The sequence below is a fragment of the Hibiscus syriacus genome, unplaced genomic scaffold (genome assembly GCF_006381635.1).
Source record: "Hibiscus syriacus cultivar Baekdansim isolate YM2019G1 unplaced genomic scaffold, ASM638163v2 tig00117056_pilon, whole genome shotgun sequence".
NCBI lineage: Eukaryota > Viridiplantae > Streptophyta > Magnoliopsida > Malvales > Malvaceae > Hibiscus > Hibiscus syriacus.
The window spans coordinates 159,231-181,269 of NW_024063539.1; the positions used below are offsets into that span (position 1 = coordinate 159,231).

A 22,039-nucleotide genomic window follows, 5' to 3' on the forward strand; every position below is an offset into this window, starting at 1 on the left:
TTAAATTATGTCATAATCTCTTTGGTCATTAAATCTTTAAAAGTTGTAAAATAAATATTAAACTTTATTTGTTAAAATTGGTATCGTGCCCTTAACATGTTAAATTGATGGGAGATTCTCAATTGAAATGTTAAATGCTATTGATTGTCGTTAAACTTGATGATGTAATACTTTAGTAAAAATATATTAAAAATGAGTAAACTGAAATTTTATATCTAAACTATTTTAAATTTACTTAAAGTTTAATGGTTAAAATAAAATGATAATATAAGTGACCAAAACTTTCTTTTTGGTTTGGTAAGTAAAAATATATAAATATAAAAAGTTTTTACATTCCAATAATTTTTTAAATTAAGGACAAACTCTTCATTATACAATGCCCCCATGCAGGATCGAACTACATACAGACCTTCAGTTTACAAGACTGACGCTCTGCCACTGAGCTATAGTGGCCCTGTTGTGAGTAGTCAAATTTGATAAAAACTTACTTCATTGTTTATATGTCTTTTAATTTTGTTATTTACTGAAAGTATAATTATTATTATTAGGATACTTAATATTTTAAAAAGTTCTAATAATAAAAGAATTTGAATAGTAATTAAAGTAATTTACAACGTTACCGACAATCAGTTGGTTTAGTGAGATGAGAGATTAGATTTCTTAAACAAAGTTAGAAGTTCTAATCATAATATTTACGTATGGAGAAAATTAAGGTGGGAGGATCGCTCTCGCCTTTATAGTATCTAATCCAGATTAATCTGTAACACCCCAATTTAGGGGCTAAATTTAAGAAATTATAAAGTGGTGGATTTAATTGGTATTTTGAAAGAATCGGTGGATTAAATTATAAAATTTCAAAGTTGGCATACCGTTTTAAGAAGTGCAGGAAGTTCAATGACTAAACTCATGGTTTAACCATTTTTATTTATGAGAGAATTTATAACCCCCTCCCCCGTGCTGCAGAATCTAAATGTAACCCCCTTAGACCGATGCGGATAGCCCGATCCGATCTGGAGTGTCACATTAGGGCCACCGGAGCGACCCACCGTAAAAATAGCAGAAAATTTAAATTTTTTATTAAAAACATGTAATTTATAAAAATGATTTATCAGTATGCAGAAATAAAACAAATTTTCAGAATCGTATATAAAAACAAAATACAATCTACATGCCCCCTAATCACATGTATCATACTCTGCAAACAACCCCGAAAGAACTCCCTTATTGATGTTGATAGTTGCACTGGTACAATTCTTTTAACCTGCAATTGTGAGTAATAGAGTAAGCTTCGGAAAGCTCAGTAATACAGAACTACCAGGTGATGCTATAGGACATGTAGATAAATGGAAAACCATATAATTTCCTTATTGAATCAAACGTATACCGGTTGTCGGAATAATATGGGGTTCCACTGGTAGTTCATCGAGTAGAATCCATTAAGATCTTAGGTCATAGGAAGCATTCATAGTATGACATTTTCATGAGATCGAATAGGATGTCTAGTGTGTTCCAACAGTACAATAAAATCATAGTAAGTACAATAAACGAGTAATAGTTCAGTAAATCATTATAAAATCATAATGAAGTTTCACTTTTGAAACTCGTAGTTTAAATCCTTTTCATGTACACCATCCGCAATTCCTCAAAACTACGTCCATAGGGCTTACCTTAAGCACACAACAAAAAGGAAGCCACCTAATGATAGACTTTGGGCCTGTATCCTTAGGCCCGTAAGTCCATAGGGCTTACCCTAAGCACACGACAAAATGGAGCCAACCTAATGGTGCATCTTGGGGCCTGTGAGCCTACCCAAGAGTCACATTAGGTCCGTAATCATCGTTATCATATATCAGTGAAAACCAATAATCATATATCAGTCATAGTCCATAAACCATCACCGGTAAGTCGGTGCATCATAAAACAGTAACCATAGATTTTAGTGTACCATATTTCAAAACAGATAAAACAATTATGTAGTACATAGGGAACACACTAGAGGATCCAAGTATTTTTCAGAGGCATTTTGTAATTATCGGTAAGAATAACATGAAACTCGTGCAATTTGATCAGATTCTAAGAACAAGGTCCTATTGGAGAGAATCAATTACTAACCGATCTAATCATACATTTAAAGTTGATACTTTAGAATTCCACTATGATTCGTGTGTATCAGGAAAGCGTTCAGGAATAACCAGAGTAATTTGAGCTAATAAAAGAGAAACGAAGATTCCAGACATTATAATTCATGTTGATCGATCGGTTTATCGAACTATTCAAACTGAACAACTCTTAGAACTAATGCTTGTCGACTCGTCAATTTATTGCCTTTCCAAGTATTCATTCTTTAATACTAACAATTCTTGTACTTAAATCATCTTCGTAATCATTGCTGAATAGATCTTCCTATGGTCTTTATTTCATTTTCACGTTTCAACGGTATCAGAAAATACAGACATACTTAATTCATTATTCATGACCCATAAAGACAATTCATCATATATATTTATCAGTGTTTCCAAACTCATCCAATCACCTATTAAATCCTCAATCATTGAGGTTACTTAGTTCGTTTAGCACGCAAGTCTATCCCGGTTACTTCAGAGTTTTCCAGATTAATTCAGACACTTCTAAGTTTCGGATACATGTTTTACTTCCGTTCATTTCACTTTGGTCATATACAAAAATCATTTTGGTATTCGTGATTGATTTATCTCACAAATATCCATTTCTTAATATCGAATGTGCTCTAGTATTGAGTTGAGCTGCGCTAAGTACTTCCATAATTATCATCAATCCAAACTTAAGGAGACGAACTAGCATTCAAGTGGTATTTATGCCATTCAGGTACTGACATAGCATTAACGTTGGTTGACCAACTTAAACTGTGTTCCATAACTTTTAAAAGGCAATGTAATATCCAGGTTTATTTGGATTCCTTAATGAATCCAATTATTTACTAATCATTGGTCATAAGGGTATTTTAGTCACTTTGGTGCTCAATGTTGTTCTTGTCACTTCATAGCTTGAGGATATCCAATCTTTTTTGGACTTGATGAAATTCGTGGGTCATTTGCATTCAAAGGGTATTTTGGTCGTTTTACAAATACAAGGTATTTCAATCACTTCCTTCCGTCCGATCTTATTATTTAATTTAGACTTATCATCTATTTCATTCCCTTCGAATAATTCTGACATAAGAGCACCCTCGATTAATTTATTCTTCAAGTAAATAGTCATAACTCAGAGATTTTCAGGTTAAAAGTCCTTTCAGATACTATTGACGAATTATCAGGAATTTTCCATACAAAAGTAGGATCTCAACCATTAAATAAGTAATTTATCGAGTTAAAAATGAATCCTCAAAGTACTTTCTCATTCAGGGTCAACTCGGATTGTTTTTACCTCTCAAGGGATCTTCGTAATTTCTTAGCCAGATAATGTCGGTATTAACTCTTAACGAACATAACTATAATTTAGAGATCCTATAGTTAATCGCTTTTCCGAACATTCTTTGATCTTGAAATGATTCCTTAACAAACTTCTAGCATCTTGCGCAAACCCTTTTTGGTATTAAAAACCAGTTATCCAAATTTTCCAAGCAAAACTAGCATTTCTTATGCACATTTGTAATTATATCGGATCAATATGTCTTTTCAGAGTTATTAACCAACTTCCGGGGACAATTCTTGTCATCCTACAACATATGGGTATTTTCGTATTTTACCCTACCGGAGTATTCTTATAATTTTCCATCCAAGTACCTTTAACATTTAACCTTTGATGATATAAAATATAAGTTACAAATCCAGGGGCTGATTTCTTTATCACAAATCACGAACTTGTAATTTAATGCTAACAATTCATCAATCTCTTATATTAGTCATTCGATCCGTATTCAGTTACATAATTTCTATCACATTCATATCGATTGTATAAATTATTCAAGTCCACAAAAGTGATCAACGTTATCTTATTCATGCATTTACCAATATCAACATGTTCCATAAAGCATAAAGAGGTAGTAAAGTATTACCTCAATTTTCGTGCAATACTGATCGACCATTAAATTCCATTCGAACGCCCTTGATCTTGAAATCATCTTCCAATATTTCCTCGGATCCATATCAACAGAAATTACATAAAAAAAAATAGAGCTTAATTGCGATAAACGGATCGAATCGGGTAATAAATCAGTCAAAAATAACTTACCGGGTTCGAATTTGGCGAAACAGAATTCGGATTCAGGACGTCGAAAACATAAAATATGACTTTTCAAAAATTTGAAATTTTCGGTCAAAATCGAAGTCAACGGGTTTGACTGGAAATTTCGAGGCCTTCGAGTCTGAATTTCGAAAAACGGACTGCAAAATCGGATTTGGAACGTCGAAAATCGTCAGGATATGTATACTCGGTCAAAGTCAAAGGTCGTTTAATGCCCGGTCAAAGACAGTCAAAGTTTTGGTCAATTGTGGTCAACGCCAGTCAACGGTCAAAGCATGAACAATCAACATTCGACCATTTTATACAAATATCACCCTAACATAAATTAATTACCAAATTAGCCATATTATGCAAATATTTACTAAACTAACACCCGAATTTTACACAAATAGCACCCAAACATAAATTAATTACAAAATTATCACTCAGACGATGCCCACTCTTGGGGGTGGCGTGTGAACAGAGCTATGGTGTCGTAAAATTCTCGGAAAAATTCCTAAAAATTATTTTAAGCGATTTCAAGGCACTTACAAAGATCGGTTCACAATTTTGAACGGCGGAGAGCTCGATTCCGAAACGTCAGAAACTTTGACGGTCTCACCCCTCCACGCACCAGCGACGACAAAGAAACGGAGAGCACCGGTGGACTCGGAACGATGCAAGAAACACGATGGTGCGGGAGGTGTCGTAAACGAATGACCGGATCATCGTGAATCGACGAAAACTAACTGAAATCGAGTTATTACCGATGATACTTCCGATTGAAATTAACGACGAACGACGACGATTCACGACAAAAGGTTTGAGGGGGTTTGTTCCTCGGTCGACAACGAACACGATGGTGGTTTCGATTCGTCAATCGGAGGTCAGACGGCGAGTAGATCGTAGTTGAAAGGAGGGTCAACATGAGATAAAAACTGAGAAAAATGAATTCTGCAGCACGGGAGGGGTTATAAATTCTCTCATAAATAAAAATAGTTAAACCATGAGTTTAGTCACTGAACTTCCTGTACTTCTTAAAATGGTATGCCAACTGTGAAATTTTACAATTTAATCCACCGATTCTTTCAAAATACCAATTAAATCCACCACTTTATAATTTCTTAAATTTAGCCCCTAAATTGGGGTGTTACATAATCGATCAATAGACTAAGTTGGTAGTTAATAATCATACAAGTGAAGACATGTTGAATAACAACAATAACATCTATACCAACAATATCATACAAGGTTTTTCATTCAAATTTAAACTTTTTAGAATATATAGTATGTGCGCAATATATGTGGAAGACACATAATTATTTAAAATCACGGATCAATTGAAAATGATGTTACATGCATGTGAGGGAGATGACTAGGGATGAGTATGGGTCGAGTCGGATTTTCGGTCAACTCGACCTAACTTGAAAATTATACATCCTCCGCTTGATTTTAACTCAATCCAACCCGAAATAATATATTTATTAAAAAATATTATTTTTATTTAATAAAAATAGGGATTTAATTGGAAAAAAATAATATATAGATTGGTATTATTGTAAGTATCCCTAAATGTAAAGGTGAAAATATATGTTTTTCTCAAGTCGAAACCCGTCGGATTTGAGTCTCATGATTATCCCTATACGTGTCCATTGATACCCAATAAAAAGAGAGAAGGGAATGCTATATATAAACTATCACCACTCCTATCACATATGGAATTAAACTTTATAAAATTTAAACATTTTTAACACATTGATTCAAATTGTAATTAATAATTAAATTTGATTTTATTATAATTATAGTGGTTGAAGACTACTTAATGATTAAATTTTATTGCAACAAATTTAAAATTGTAATGAGAGTAATTTTTAATTGATCTAACAGTGCTTCAATGGATATTAGATAAGAAATTAAGTTGTTGAAGATTTAGTGTCGACACTTTAACAAATATTTGATATGTAATAATCAAAGTTGTTGAAGACTTGAAAGTTTAATTTTATGAAAAAATTATTATTAATAGAGATATTGTTACATGTTGATTCAAATTTTATTTGGCAATTAAGTTTAACTTTATTATAATTATAGTGATTGAAGATTACTTAATAATTAAGTTATTTAGATACGACTATGTAGGTTTTAATCTTAGAATCACGAGAAATAGTTATTTTTAGAGATATGTAATTATTTTTGTGGTCTCTACCATTATTGAAATTTATGTTGTAGAGAAAAATTTTGTAGGAATGTTGTAATAGTTTTTGGAATATATATTAGACCATAAAAAACAAGAAATTACATGTATTTATATTATTTGTGATCTATAACCCTCTAAATCTAAACCTTAAAGACTCAAATTCACTCAGACAATCAATGATTTCACTTATTGAAAAGGTAAAGAGATTGAAATAAAAGCAACCAGTACCACATCCAACTTGCATTATACCAGTTCATGTTTTATCCAGATTTTTTTTAATTTTTATAAACATGATAAAAAAAGTTTCTTGAAAATGATGTATTATATGATATAATGAGAAAAATAAATTATACGAGACAAGGACAATGATTTGGACCTCATTAAAAAAATTTCTTTAGATTTATTGGAGGAAAAAGAGTGTCCAATATCATGACCAAATACAACAGAAAGAAACAGAGGATTAAACCAAAACCAAACCCTAAAAGACCACACCACAATCGGAATAAAGCTGGTAGAACTGAACAAAATAGGCGCCAGCACCAGCAAAAACAGCACAAGAGACAGAAAACAAAAACCAGCTGTAGGACTAACACCAAGGCAGATTAAGAAGGTGTTTGACGAGCAGCCAGACAACCTACAAGGACCAACGCTCACGCCACTCCAACAGCCTCCAGGAAAACCCAACAACGCCAGCACCGTCATCTCGATAAAAGCTATAGGCGACCCAACACCACGCAGCTGCATAAGCAGCACACTGAGATACCTGCAGAAACCAAAACACTATAAACAGTCCATAGCAATACTCACGCAGCGCCTAGCATCACAAGACCAGTAAGTAACAAAGGGACAAAACTGCATCAAGCAGGCTAAGGGGTAAGCATCGGGAAAAACCCCAAAAAACAGCCAGTACCAACTGGGAAAACTACTGGACTCCACTGGGCCTTGAACGACGAATCTGTTTGAGGGGAAAAATGAAAGAGCTAGGCTGCCTACTGAAATCAAAAGCAGAAGGAACAACATCCGACCACTTGCAATGACACCAAAAATATGATAAAAAATAATACATGAATTGGTGGTAGCTTGAGAAAGAAGTACGAATTTACTATTGAAGAATGTGAATAAACCCTAGTTCCTCGTTTCTATCAACGATGATTGTGATAAAAGATCCATCTTCTGCATCTCTGAGATAATTTGAAGAAATCTTCATTCCGCCATTGTTGGTTAATATTTTCCCGTGAAGCTTCAATTTACTTGCTCACAACTTCATTTTTCTAAATTTAAAGTGAACTGAAAATTATTACATACTTAAAGTACATTATAATTTCGTAACCTCTTGAATGTTTCAATAATATTATTATCAATTGACTTGAAATTCCATCAATTTAAATCTAAAAAAAAATTAATTATGATTATTTACATAAACACTTTCCGTATTATATAAATTGTATAGGATTTTTAACTCCATAAATAAGATTTATTTTTGTTAATAATCTATATGAATTTAAAGATTAAACTTTTAACTATGAGAATTTATTTTGACTATCAATTTTTTTAATTCTTTTAATCAAATATTTTATAGACGAATTAACGCGATAGTTAAAAAAATAGCATACTGATATAGTTGTTATTTATTATTTATATATTCAATTAATTAATCTTAAATTTAATTTAAATGTAAATTTAGTTCTCTGATTCGATAGTGACATGTGTCACTACTTTTTAAATAGTTAAATAACCTAATTGATAAAATTAAAAGATTGATGGTCAAAATAAAATTCTACTATATTTAAGTGGCCATTGAGGTATTTTAACCGTAGTAAAACTCTGTCAGAGAGATAGAGACGTAAAAAAAAGGAGAAAAGAAAAATTTCCGTCTCCGTTATCTAACGCTTCAGTTGGAACGGCGCCGATGTCTCTATCATTTCCTTATTCAACTCCGTCTCTTTAAACAGTTTCCGTTCTCTCTCTCTCTCTCTGCCTCTCTCACTTAAGGTGATCATATTTTTTCAAGCTCTCAATTTTCTCTGGATTCAAGTCCTCTCCTCTAAGGTAATAATAATACAAATCAAATTTCTTTTTTATTTTTTATCTTACCATTCCAGGGTTAGTTTGTGTGTGTGATTGATTTGATTTTCTTTCAAATCTGCTCCTTTTCTGAGGCTCTCCCTTTTCTGTTGGAATTTTATTTGATTCTGGTTCGTGCAGAATCATGGATTTGTTTTTTCTTTACTTTTATTTTCTCCATTTTATATTCTTTTTATTTCGATGGGTAAGAAAATCGATAGAAAGTGAAACTTTTGAATCTTTAATTCTTTTAGGGTATTTTAGATCTTAGATAATGAAAACTCTAGCTTGATGTGGCCTTGGTATATGATTTGTCTGTCATATAAAGGAAACATCTTTTTTATTACTGTGAATCCATTTTTATATTGAAAAATTGATATTGAATTGGGTATTTGTGTATGTATTTTTTTCAGGTTGGATTCTTTGTTGTTAACACTGTTACTGCCCTTAGTTGCGTTCAGCTGTAGTTTTATTTGATTGATTGATGAAACTTAGTGGATTTTGTTGTGCTTGGAACTGAATCATGAAGACTTTTATGAGGTTTACCTATGGTTTTGTGGATTGATTGGTTTATGAATCTACGATTGGCTCGGATTTTTCATTTGATTTATGAAGATGTCAATAGGGAGATTTTGTTCATTGTTAGGGGTTTTAAGTTTTAAATCGTGGGAAAAGAGGAAATAGTTGGAAGAGCAAGGAAAAAGGAATGGGGGAAGCTCTTCTCACTACTCTGTCAATGGAGGCTGATCACCCCTCTACATTTCTGTCAGTGGATTCTGGTTCTTTTCTACCGGATGAATTGGAGAGAGAGATGAACCGATCTATTATGCTTTCTCGGCCACCTGATATCAATCTCCCATTATCATCTGAACCGAGCTCACCTCCATTGGCATGGAGTGATTCATATGACATCTTAGATGTTAGTCTAACACCCCAGATTTTCGAGGCGGTTTTCAATGTCCCAAAAGTGGCTAAGAAGTGCATCAAGCGTCTTGACAGTATATGGGGTGCTTGGTTTTTCTTTACTTTCTACTTCAAGCCTGTTTTAAATGGGAAATCAAAATCTAAGATAATCAGGGACAGCAACGGTTTGTCAGGTTATGACAAGTCAGACTTGGAGCTAGATGCTTTCTTGGTTCAGCATGATATGGAGAACATGTATATGTGGGTTTTCAAGGAAAGGCCCGAAAATGCACTTGGTAAGATGCAGTTGAGGAGTTACATGAATGGCCATTCTCGGCAAGGGGAGCCCCTGTTTCCGTTTAGTGTTGGTAAGGGTTTTGTTAGATCTCATAGAATGCAGAGGAAACACTACAGGGGTCTATCTAATCCTCAATGTTTGCATGGGATTGAAGTTGTGGCATCACCAAACCTCTCGAATCTTGATGATGAAGAGAAGAGGAGATGGAGAGGACTTACAGGTAGGGAGATAAACTTCTCTATTCCTCCTGAAGCAAGTGATTTTGCATCTTGGAGGAATCTTATTATCACAGAATTCAAACTTGAGCGTCCCCCTGCCCCTCTAAAGAGTAATTTACATTATCACACTAGAAAGCTGCTTAACGGTACTGGTTTAAATTTATCAACTCAGCCGATGCAACATGGCAATGGTAATGGGATGGATTTATCTCCTGTCTGTAATAAACAGAACAAGGACTATTTCCGGAATGGAAATGATGAGGATCCTTGTTTACCTAATAATCTGCATTCTAACAAAGTTTTGGACATGAAAATCCACCCAGTTGAGCCAACTTGGATGAATGAATTTAGTGGGGTAATGAAGAATGTATACGGGCCCGTAACAGCAGCAAAAACGATATATGAAGATGAAGAAAGCTTTTTGATCATCGTCAGCTTGCCCGTTTCGGATCTTCAAAGGGTGAAAGTTACTTGGAGAAATACTCCCTCACATGGAATTGTAAAGATATCGTGTGCGAGTACAGCTTGCATGCCATTCATTAAGAGATACGATAGGACATTTAAACTAACAGATCCAGCTCCCGAACACTGCCCTCCAGGGGACTATATTAGAGAGATTCCCCTTCCGAACCGCATTCCTGAAAATGCTAAACTGGAAGCATACCATGATGAGACTGGAACAATGCTCGAGATTGTTGTGCCCAAACATCGTGGAGGACCAGAAGAGCATGAGGTCCATGTCTGCTTTCGCCCCTCCCCATGAGTGAATGACCATTCATGGACCTCAAGGAAACTATATTGCGAGACATGCAAGGATGTTAGTGTTTGGTGCTTCATTGTTTGCTAACCTCACTCCATGAGGAAATCTATGAACTTATAACTGCATTTTTTATATTATATGTCATACCGTGCGAAGTTGATTCATCGAAGTTATTGACAATTCATATCTATTGACATAATCATCGTTTTACGTACATGTAGGTCCTTGCATTTAATTTGATACGTTAATCATGGAATTATATTCTTGGCTATGTAACGAGAATGACTAGCATGGTATTTCATCTTTTCTTTTAGGTCAAAGATGCATTCATGTTCTTGAGTATATCATTCATGACCGTAATTATGCTTTTTATAATCAAAATGGATTTTGATCTGGATTAGCTACTAATACAGTCATTCATCTTTTGAACACTTGGTGCTTGTGGAAGATGCATTTAGGTATATCATTCATGATGGTAACCGTAGTACGGTTTATTATAAAATTGGATTTGGCTGAGGGAAACAGGTGTTGATTTTAGTTCTGCCCGAAGCATTCAATGTTATCCACGTGATTAGGAGAGTTTGGAATCAGAGAAGAGAGGATGAGGAAGAATTTAATGCTTTCGAACTTGTATTCGAAAGGAGATTGTTGGAGCACGAAGCAAATGAACTTTAAGGGGCTGAATGAATGAATCGGAAAAATTAAATTTCAGGTTCAGCCGTTTCTTGTCCGGAAGGAGTTGCTGTTTGGAGTGGTTGGTTGGTTGAAGGTCGTAGGTTAAGTTCAGAATTGCAATCACCAAACTTAAATGGAAAAGAAGCTGTAGCTGTAAATATGTTGGCTTTTTTTAGTATAACGGCCATCAATTATATATTGATTCTTAGATTAATTTTTTTCTTAACCATTGGTGATTTCTTTAAATTGATACAGTGAAAAAAATGTTTAATTGTTAGAATTTTTAGAATCAAAATAAAAGTTACACCATTAAAAGTTAAATCCGTTATAATATCAATTTTTAAAAAAATGTTGAATCATCTTTAATAATCAATTATCGCTGATAAAATAAAATTGGATAACTACCCGTATAATTTACCCAATAAAAAATGTATGCAATAGCTTAGTTAGAGGTGAGTATTCGATCGAGTCGAGCTAAAATTTTTTGAGTTATTTGGGTTGACAGTTCTAGTTTATAACTTGAAGTTTACTTGAAACTTTTTTGAGTCGAATTTTTAAATTTTTGTTTAAATTTAATTGTAAATATTTATAATATTATGATATTATTTCTAATTTAATTTTTTTATAACTATATACAATATATATTTCTTCTTATCCTTTTCATATGTGATATACATATATCATACAGAGTCGAGGGACTTAACTCAAATTTAAAATCAATCTACTAATTACTAAAAAATTCTAATTATTCGAGATACTATTTGAGCTATTTGAGTTGTATTACCTAACTCGATTTGAACTTAAAAGTTTTTCGAGTCGAGTTTTTTCAAGTCGAATCGAATGTAAAAAAATTGATTTTTCAAGTCGAGTTTTGCTCACTCCTAAACTTTAACATATCCTTCAGTTTTCTTGATGTTTAGAAAAATCGTTTGAACACCCCCAAAAAAAAGCAACTATACGTTTAGTATATGAATTATCACTTTTATTTTGTTTTGTTCTCTTAACTATTTGTTTTCAAAATCATATCTAATATTACGTTTTGGTTTCATTTTGATCACTCACAATTAAAAAGTTAACATAACAACTGACGTGACATTTTTTTTATTTTTTTCAATAATGATGTGGCATTACTTTATGATGATTGGTCAAACATAACCGTTAATTTTTTAAAGGCATATGACCAAAATAAAATCAAAACTAAAAGTTAGATATGATTTTGTAAAAAAAATAGTTTAGTACCTAAAATGGAATAAAAGTAATAATTGAGATACTAAAAGTGTAGTTTACCTCAAAAAAATCAGTCATCTCGTAGTGGCAATAACAAATATAAAAACACGTTGAAGATAGGCAAAACATCCCAGCCGTTGAGCATCATCAATCATCGAAAGCACTGTACAAGCGAAATTTAAAAATCAATGTGTGGCTGCTGGGATTCGAGCCCAGGTCTCCACGGCCACAACGTGGAATTCTTACCACTAAACTACAGCCACTAGTTGATTGCAATTGTAAATACTTTCATATTTAATAATTTATTTCCATAGTGTTAAACTTCAACTAGAATTTAAAAATAGGTAAGAATAATTTTGGGTTAACATTCAACCGCTTCAAGCGTCCATGATTCATATCAATTAAAATAATTTATGTTATCTATTTTTTTCATGTTATTTATACACTTGGGTTATAATTTTCAAATCATCATCTTTTTATTTGTCTAAAAGATAATATGGGTTTATAAATTATTTTAATTAGTAGATATTATAGATGATATGATAGGATAGGAAGCATTTATAAAATAACCAAAATTGAGTCTAATCACTAAAATTAAGAAGGAATAAGAAAAGAAAGTCAAATTTTCTAATTCATCCATCTCTAATTGTTTTTAAAAAATCGACTTTTCTTTTATGCAATATATTAATAATGAGTGCAACAGTAGAAATCCTTTTCCGTGATTATTCATTTGCGGAGCAGTTAGGTTTGGCTCTATTCTAATAGTCGGAACGGATGTGAAATTTTAAAAAAATTAAATTTATAAAATTTTAAGAGAAAAAAATTATTAATTAAAAATATATTATAATTTAATTTTTTTAGAGAGGACAACGGTCCCTAATCACTCATTTATGGATTTAATGATTTACATGGATCAGTTTATACCAAATATTAGATTTAAGTGTGACTACTTTTTTTGATTAAGTAGAGAGATATCACATTCTAAGATAAATGTCAAAATTCGAATCTAAACATGTTTGAATTTAACTATTCACATGGATCAGATTCTAACCAATATCAGAATTCAAGTGCCACTACTTTTTTTTATTAAGTATAAAAATATCACATTCTAAGATAAATATCAGAATTCAAATTCACACAAAATAAAATAAGATAGAGTTATATTTTCACTCAAACCAATGAATGGATATCAAGTTTGACAACCTTTAACAGCACTTTTTAAACAACATTCTCCCAACATACGGAGTTACTAAAATATGAGCCTTATTCAAGACAAGTATGTCAGCCAAATCACTGTCATTACATTTTGGAGGTTGCGATTGCAACATTGTTAACATCATCTGTGGTTTCATCGTCTCCAAGCTTATCTAAAATCTTTTTGTAAAGCTCCTTCCTATTCTCACTGTAAACTTGGCCATTCCATCCCTTTTTAACCAACTCCTCACCTAATTCCACAGCCCCTTTTGCCGTCTCCTCCACCGTCTCAAACGCAGCATCGATGATTTCACTCTCCACTGCTTGCTTCGCCGTTAACTTCCTTGCTCTCAGCACCACGTCTCGCCGTACTCTAGCGTCGCCAATCTTGCAGCTAAAATCAATAAAATAGTAATGAACGTTTGAATAAAATAAATAAAAATCTGAATATTGACCGAATCTTTCTTGCTTCTTGGAGGAAAAAAAAAACTTTCTTTGTTGCATTAAATTAGTCTATTTTTTATTTTTAAAATTATTTTATTAAAAAAGTCAACAAATAATAATATTTATATTTATTTTTTATCTTTATTTATGTTATTTTTTAACATCTATTAGAACTAATCTATCAATCACTTCTAGAGATAATTTTATTATTTTCTTATTTTATATAACTAATTATGTGATTAAATTTATCTTTTAAAATTATATGTTTGATCAATATGACATAATAATTATGAAAAGGAGGGAGTGTAACTTTACTTTAAAAAATAATGAAAATTCATCGGAAACGTCGAAATGAAGGTGAAAAAGAGGTTTTCTGAAGTAAAAACCACCTTATGACGGTTATGAACCAAGCCGGAATCTTCAGCCCAATATCCATTTCACTCATATACAAAAACCCTCGATCTTTCTTCATAACAATATAATCATGGCAAAGAGCAAAGATCATTCCGGCGGCACAGGCGTGGCCGGTGATGGCGGCGATTGTAGGCATAGGAAAGGATAATAGGTCGGCAACAAGATCTCCGAGCTTGGAAGACATTAAACGGATCTTGTCCGGTGAAGAGCCTGCCCAGGCAAGATCATAGCCGTTGGAGAAAAACTTGCCCTGAGCAGTGGTGATGAGAACGGAACCGGAAAGTGAGCTTGAGTCGGAGCGGATTTGGTTAAGTGCTGACCGGATTGCGTCGATTCGGATTGGGTTTAAACGGTGCTCGTCTTCGCCGGTCAAAGTCAAAATGAAGATCTTACCTCGCTTCTCTAATTTGCACGTCTCCATGTCTTTCTTTCCAAGTAAACAAAAATGCTAATCTCTTGATTTAAATTTCTTGACCCTCTATACTATATATATACAAAAACGGGATGGTCGTTGTTCTAAATTTCTTATTTAATACTCACTTATTCCTCTTTCCCATTTTGATTACTCTTTTATTGAAACGGTAACGATGATATGGACATAATCTTATTTTTTTCACGTCATTTTTTTTCTTAATCAACAACTCACCTATAATTTTTAAAATAATTTTATTTAAATTAATAAGATAATAACACGTCTCACCATTAAATTAAGTCATAAATATTAATATTCAACCAAAATTTATAATCAAACTTATCATAAAAAAAGGAAAAAAAATAAGGTGTGTAGTTAGAAAAGGAGGATATTTAAACATAAAATCCCTTGTTAATCATTAAATTAAACTAGAAATTTATAAAAATTCAATCGAAATTAATATTTAACTTAAACCTTATCACCATCTCAAAATTAAATCAAATTAATTTTCTTTTATTTAAAAATACAAAGTTAATTAAATAATTGTTTATCGATTTTTATAAAATTAAAAGTAAATTTGATTTATTTAATAAATACTATAGCTTATAAAAAAATCAAATTAAATTATAGTTTCTCATGTTCCCCCTCCCCCCACCCAACAAAGTTGTAATCAGGCGCGAGTTTTACAAAGGATAAATTCAATGGCGGCGTATTTTACGTTATAACAAATATATTCAAAATCAAACTGTGAAATAGTCAAACATGGGGTTATCAAGATGGTTTAATAAAACTTTTTTTTGGGTTACAAAAGAAAGGAACTGCATCGGCAGTGGATAGAGCTCCTTTATATATTTATAATGGAAATTTTATCTACTACCTAAAATTAAATTTATTTATTCAAATAAAGATAATGACTAATTTCAAGATTATTAAAAAAAATTCAAAGAGCAGTTCAACAATTCAAATTCAATTTAAAAGACATTACTTTTCAAAATCTTCTTTCTTGTAATCTTTATGTTCCCTTATAAAATAATTTCTTTGAATTACAAAGTATATTTTATTTTGCTCTAATATAGTTTTTATATTTCATATTATTATTAGTTTTTATATATTTTACAATTTTAATGATATACATTCATATAGCATTTTACTCTTTTGATTAGATGTAACATTTTTTATATATATTATTTTTAATAGTATTAAATATATGATTGATTTATGAGATATATCTAAATTTTTAATGTTATTTTTTGTTTCGAGAATCTGATGTACCCATCATGTTATATATATATATATATATATATATATATATATATATATTAAAAATCACTTATTTAATACATAATAATAAAATAACCTTCCATATTTCATTGGTTTTTTAATTTTACTTACTTTTTAAAAAAATATATAATAATACTAAATAATTGTAATATATAATTTTATTTTTTAAAATTGTCAAATTAAACTATATGATTCACTCCCCTTTTTTTCATGTTCAATATGTTTTTTCTTCTTTTACTATCTAATATTCTTCTCTAAAAAGACATCACGTTGATCTTCTCAATCCTCAACAAATCTAAAAATTTAAATAAACTCAGAAATAATTAAATTCTCTGGTTTTCGTCAAAAAGACATAAAGATGAAGAAATGCGTGCTAAAACTAGGGAGGTTCGCGGTGGAAGAGTATGTTGAAAATGTGTGATAATTTTGAGTTTAAGGTTAGGTTTAGAGTTTTTATTTCTTTATTCTTCTTACAAAGTTCGATTCTTAAGGGTTAGGATTTCTTTCCTTTCTTTATTTTTTATCGTAAGATTAATATGAATGATAATTTTTTATTTAACAAATATATATAAGGGTTCATTTTTTTACTAATATTTATGATGGATACTAAAATTAGTAACAAATTAGATTAGATATTTTACTTTATCCAATTTTATATCTTATACCTTAGTTTTTAACCATATATCAAATAATTTATCAAGACACAAATATTTCCAGCTCGTTATCAACTTTTCTAAGGTATGCCCTTACATATTTTGGTATAACCAAATTTCTCTCTCATAAAATCTTTTTCATTTTCCCCTTTCATCTATTTTTTCATTCTCGCCGTTTACCCAAACCCATCTACTGCTAGTTGTCGAAGAATGCTTCATCTCAGTTTCTCCCATGTTCCCATAGTCAATGATCAAATTATCGTTGGGAGGCTTTCGATCCGTTCTTGTCGTCGAAACCCGATGATGACCCGAAAGGAACTCCTATTGCTCCATATCCTTCCATGGCTGATCTCCTACTTCAAGGTAATAATCTCTGAATCTTTCCGCTGCTATATTTTTATTTTGTACTCTCAAATTTCATAGATTGTACGTAGGATGTTCGAAGCTTATTGAGAAAAATGATAGAGGAGTGGATAAATACTCGATGTTTAGAACCATATTGGGGAAATCTGTGGCGTTGAAAGAATCTTCAATTGCAAAAGCATTATCTATCCTCGATGAATACGACACTACATCTACTGTTACTCCAAGTAAACGCTTCTCTCTTTTATTTTAATTTGTTTGTTTAATGTTTTATCCAGTTCCCAAGCCACCTCCAATAGAACATTCTACTGTAGGTGGAAGGTCGTTATTTATTTCAAGTAAAGCACTGAAGCGCGCAAAGAGTCTTCTTGGTGAACCAGAGCTAGGGGATTTATTTGGTGAAATAGATCAAGAGTTTCTCCATATATAGTTTACACAGAGGAAAAACTTAATGATACTTCATCAAACAAGGAAACTGTTTTTTTACTTCCTTTCCCCACGAAGGAGCAATGAAGACTAAATTCTAGTGAACAATATTTTTTTAATTGAAAGAAAGAACCTAGACTAAATTCTAGAGAACAATGTCAAACTTCATTACATTTAATTTTAATGTTTATAAATTTTAATTTATTTTATTGTTAAGTATTTTTCTGCATAACTTGTGTCTTAATTAAAATGTATGGTTGTTGTTAATTAAATAAAGCTACATGATATTAAATTTAGGTGATGTATAGCAGAAATGAAATATGCAAAATCAATTAATCTTAGCTAAAGAAAGGTAATTAGCGGCGTTTGTATCCAAAAAGGTCGCTATAGATATGATTTTTTTAGATCTTAACCTTTTACGGCATTTGTTCCAAAAACGCCGCTATAGATCTAATTTTTTGCGTCGTTTGTTCCAAAAACGCCGCTATAGATATCGACATTTGTGGCGTTTGTTCCAAAAATGTTGCTATAGATATCGACCTTTTGCGGCGTTTGTTCCATAAACGCCGCTATAGATATCTTTTGGCGTTTGATACAAAAACGCCGCTATAGATCTTGACCTATTGCGGCATTTTTTGTTCGTATGACTGGCACATCTTACGGCGTTTTGTATTTTTATTTTTTCAAAATGGAGAAAAAAAATACAAAACTACCATTTTCAGGAAAAAATCAAAATTTTATTTATTTATAGTAATGTTGTCAACAGTACCAAAATTTTATAATAGATTCTCAAATCTCTAACCACCACCAAAAATTCTAATAATTTTATAACGGATTCCAAAATTTTCAACAGTATAACTTTCTAACAATATACCAACTATTATTACATGTACTAAAATTTCTAACACTACCAGATCAATGGGTTACAAATTTGGTTTATGGAGAACTGTTTGTCAAGGTTTTGATAAGAAACGTAACATATAATTTTGCCCTATTTATTTATTTTTTAAAAGAAATAATTAAAGTAGACAAAAACATCAGCTTACGTTTCCCGGATAGTTTTCCCATAAAATGTTTACTTCACTTGTTTCCTTAGTAATAGATTTAAAAATATTTTTAAAAATAAACACATATATTAATAATATAAAATTTGTGTGGAAACTATATACGAATAAAATTTCATAATAAATAAAATTCATAAAATAGATATTAAAGAAAGTTCATATTTTATAATGAGTACCTATCCAATTTAAATTAAAGATGAATCTGCGACTAAACTTACATGCATTAATAAGTGATGTGGAATCGATGAATTAGGCTTCGTCGAGTAATTAATGGTTTCTACAAATTATACATCACCGCAATTACAGGTGAGCTTCTTTATTGCTTCCAAACTGTCTCCATCCACGATTATTCTAGTTATCAAGAATTAAAATTAAATTAATAGGTTTTACTTACTTTAATTATTTTTAAAAAATCGATGTTATTACTATTAGAGTAAATAAGTAAAATTTATTGAATAATTTTAATAATGAAAAATATTATCTTTTTAGAGGGTTAGAGTTCAGACAGTTGTATCGTAGGGTATATGTATATTTCTATTAAACTAAGAATTTTTTTAATAAATATTATTTTATAATCAAATTGAACTATTAAAAAATAAGATAAATAACTATTTGGTTTAATAGCTTCCGATGTCCTCAAATTTTTTAGGAAAAAAAGTTTAATATGACCCTCAAACTCAAAAAAATTCAATGTGATTCTTCGACCAATTGTTTCCATCATTTACCATTATAATGCTAACGTGACAGTTCAAAGTGCTAGCTTGACGATCCACGATTGTTGATGACATTACATGTGTTAAATTGATTTTTATGATTGATTTTGAGTGTGAAATTATTTTTCATTTCAAAATTCAAATGCTTATTTAATTTTTTAGGAAAAATAAATATTATTTTTAAAATTTTAAATTCAAAAATATTCTAACATTAAAAAAAATTAAATATAAAAAACACTGAAGCAATATATATATATATATATATATATATATATATTAAAAATGCTAAAAATATAATTAAAAATTTTAAAAATAAAAGTAAATTATAAATTATTGAAAAATTAAAAATACCTAAAAACATATATTATACATAACATATGCATATGACATATAGTTATATCATCAACATTTTTACAAAGTATTCAAATCGAATTAATCATTACTTACAAATTTTGTATCTAAATAAAATTAAAAATGTAGTAAGTATTTCTTATCAATATACACATCTAATAATATTTTGAACAATTCTAATGGTTATTCGTAAACTCTTGCACATGATATAATAAGCTAGTATATAAAGCGACACTTAAATATTATTTGAAATATGATTAGATATAATTATCGATGAGAATAACTTAGGATGTTTCCTAATTATATTTAAATGTAAAATTCATAAATCTCAACTAATTTAAACAGAATACTTCAAATGAGTGTTGATGATATAATTGAATCATATGAAAATAATGTTTAATATGCGTACATATATGATACAAAATTATATGATATCTCTTGTGATGATTTATATGTATATGAAATTAAAAAATATATTGATTTTTTTTAACCAAAACGAAATAGCCAGCTTTAATTAAAATCAAAAAACCAAACAGTGCGGGCCTGTTGTACCATACGTTACACAAATTCATCTGAACCTAAGGCAAATCTTAAACATAAAAAACGGAATATACAAAATAATAAAGACAAAGTAAATAAAACAGGATGGCATTTCAGCTTCCCATGTAAATATCGTAACAGTGAATAATAAAAATTATTAGTTAAAAAAGTATATTTATTAATTTTTAGTTTGAAAATCATATTAAATGTAAAAACAATTAATAGTCACATTAATTAATGAAAATCATTAGTTAAAAATTATATTTATTAATTTTTAGTTTGAAATTCATATTAAATGTAAAAAAAATTAATAGTCACATTAATTATTTTGAAAAAGTTTGAATATTTCAAACACTATTAAATATATTATGAAATATCAAATAGTAATAAAAAATAAGAAATAATAATATTTAATTAATATGTTACGAAAGTGAAACATGTCTCATCTTAAGATCAAAGCTCTATCCTTTTGGAAGTTTTACATTGCGACATTTTTAATATACAATTATAAACGTTATTATCAGTTTTTTATTATTTAAATAATGATAAAATTTATTTAAAAAATTATTATTTTTATTTAAAATATTAATATTTTTAGTAAAGTGTCTAACAATAACAAAATCGATAAAAAATAAAGTCAATAGTATTTTATCGGTTTTATTAATAAAAATAAAATATCTAATAATAATAAAATTGAGAGAAATAATAAAATTTTTGATAATTTTTTTTATTAATTTTATTATTTAAATAATAATAAAATTGATAATATTTTTTTAATAGTATATTAAGATTGTAGCGTGATCATTTTCCCATCCTATCGCTAATGCTAATGCTACATATCATGTTTCTATGACGTGAGAGCGGCAAGTGCAGAAGAGGTTAAATTTCCAGACATATGGGCCTAGTTGTCAGGCTCCTCGTACAGTTGTTGGAAAAATTAATATTTATATTTTTTGTTTGGCGTTTGTCAGGTGATGTAGTTAGCACATGTGATCATATTCAAAAGCAAGACGTGTTAGATTTGAACTCTCACTCTTCCAGGTTGTCGTTTTTGGCACATTAAATGTTCAGAAAAGCTTCTCGTTCAGCCACTTATCATTTCTCATGTAATAGATATTGTATAAGGTAATGTTATAAATGAGATGAGATAAATAGTAAGTTATTTAAAATTGATTTGATTAAAATTTGATTAATATTCGAATTGAATGAGTTCGACTCGAGTTCGATTTGAATTCTCAATGAGTTAAAACGAACTACTTAATATTTGATTTGAAAAATTTACGAGTTACTCGAAAAAATATTATATTATAATTTTAGATTTTTTAAAATTACATTATTAAAAATAAATTATTGATAATTATAAATTTTTAAAAATAAATTTTAAATGTAATATAAGATTTTTGTAGGTTTGAATTCGAGTTTGAGTTCGAGCTAGAATCGAGCTTCAATCGAGCTCCTGATTTTTTTTTTAGTTCGAGCCTTTTCGAGTTTGAGTCGAGTTTTGATATTATATTTTGAGTTCAAGCTGAGCTTGATAATTTTTAGCTCGTGAGTTTTCGAGTTGAATCGAGCTTAATTTTAAACTTTTCGAGTTCTATTCGAGCTCAGCAATAATCAAGCTCGACTCGACTCGTTTACAGCTCTA

At 30.4% G+C, this 22,039-nt stretch overlaps 2 protein-coding genes and 2 non-coding genes across 4 annotated transcripts; 1 reads left to right on the forward strand and 3 right to left on the reverse strand.

Moving 5' to 3' along the window:
* Positions 1–377: 377 nt before the first annotated feature.
* TRNAT-UGU lies at positions 378–453 on the reverse strand. The gene has a single exon. It is a non-coding gene; the product is annotated as a tRNA-Thr (tRNA).
* A 7,867-nt stretch (positions 454–8,320) lies between these two features.
* LOC120198052 lies at positions 8,321–10,810 on the forward strand. Its single transcript, XM_039199448.1, has 2 exons — positions 8,321–8,443; positions 8,872–10,810. The coding sequence occupies exon 2, from the start codon at positions 9,165–9,167 to the stop codon at positions 10,638–10,640; it is 1,476 nt and encodes a 491-aa protein (XP_039055379.1). The 5' UTR covers positions 8,321–8,443; positions 8,872–9,164; the 3' UTR covers positions 10,641–10,810.
* A 1,920-nt stretch (positions 10,811–12,730) lies between these two features.
* On the reverse strand, positions 12,731–12,802 carry TRNAH-GUG. The gene has a single exon. It is a non-coding gene; the product is annotated as a tRNA-His (tRNA).
* Positions 12,803–13,671: 869 nt separating this feature from the next.
* On the reverse strand, positions 13,672–15,057 carry LOC120197913 (enoyl-CoA delta isomerase 1, peroxisomal-like). The gene is made up of 2 exons (XM_039199309.1): positions 14,567–15,057; positions 13,672–14,127 (listed from the first exon to the last, which is right to left on the reverse strand). Exons 1-2 carry the CDS (start codon positions 15,010–15,012, stop codon positions 13,839–13,841), a joined length of 735 nt encoding a protein of 244 aa, XP_039055240.1. The 5' UTR covers positions 15,013–15,057; the 3' UTR covers positions 13,672–13,838.
* Positions 15,058–22,039: the final 6,982 nt, after the last annotated feature.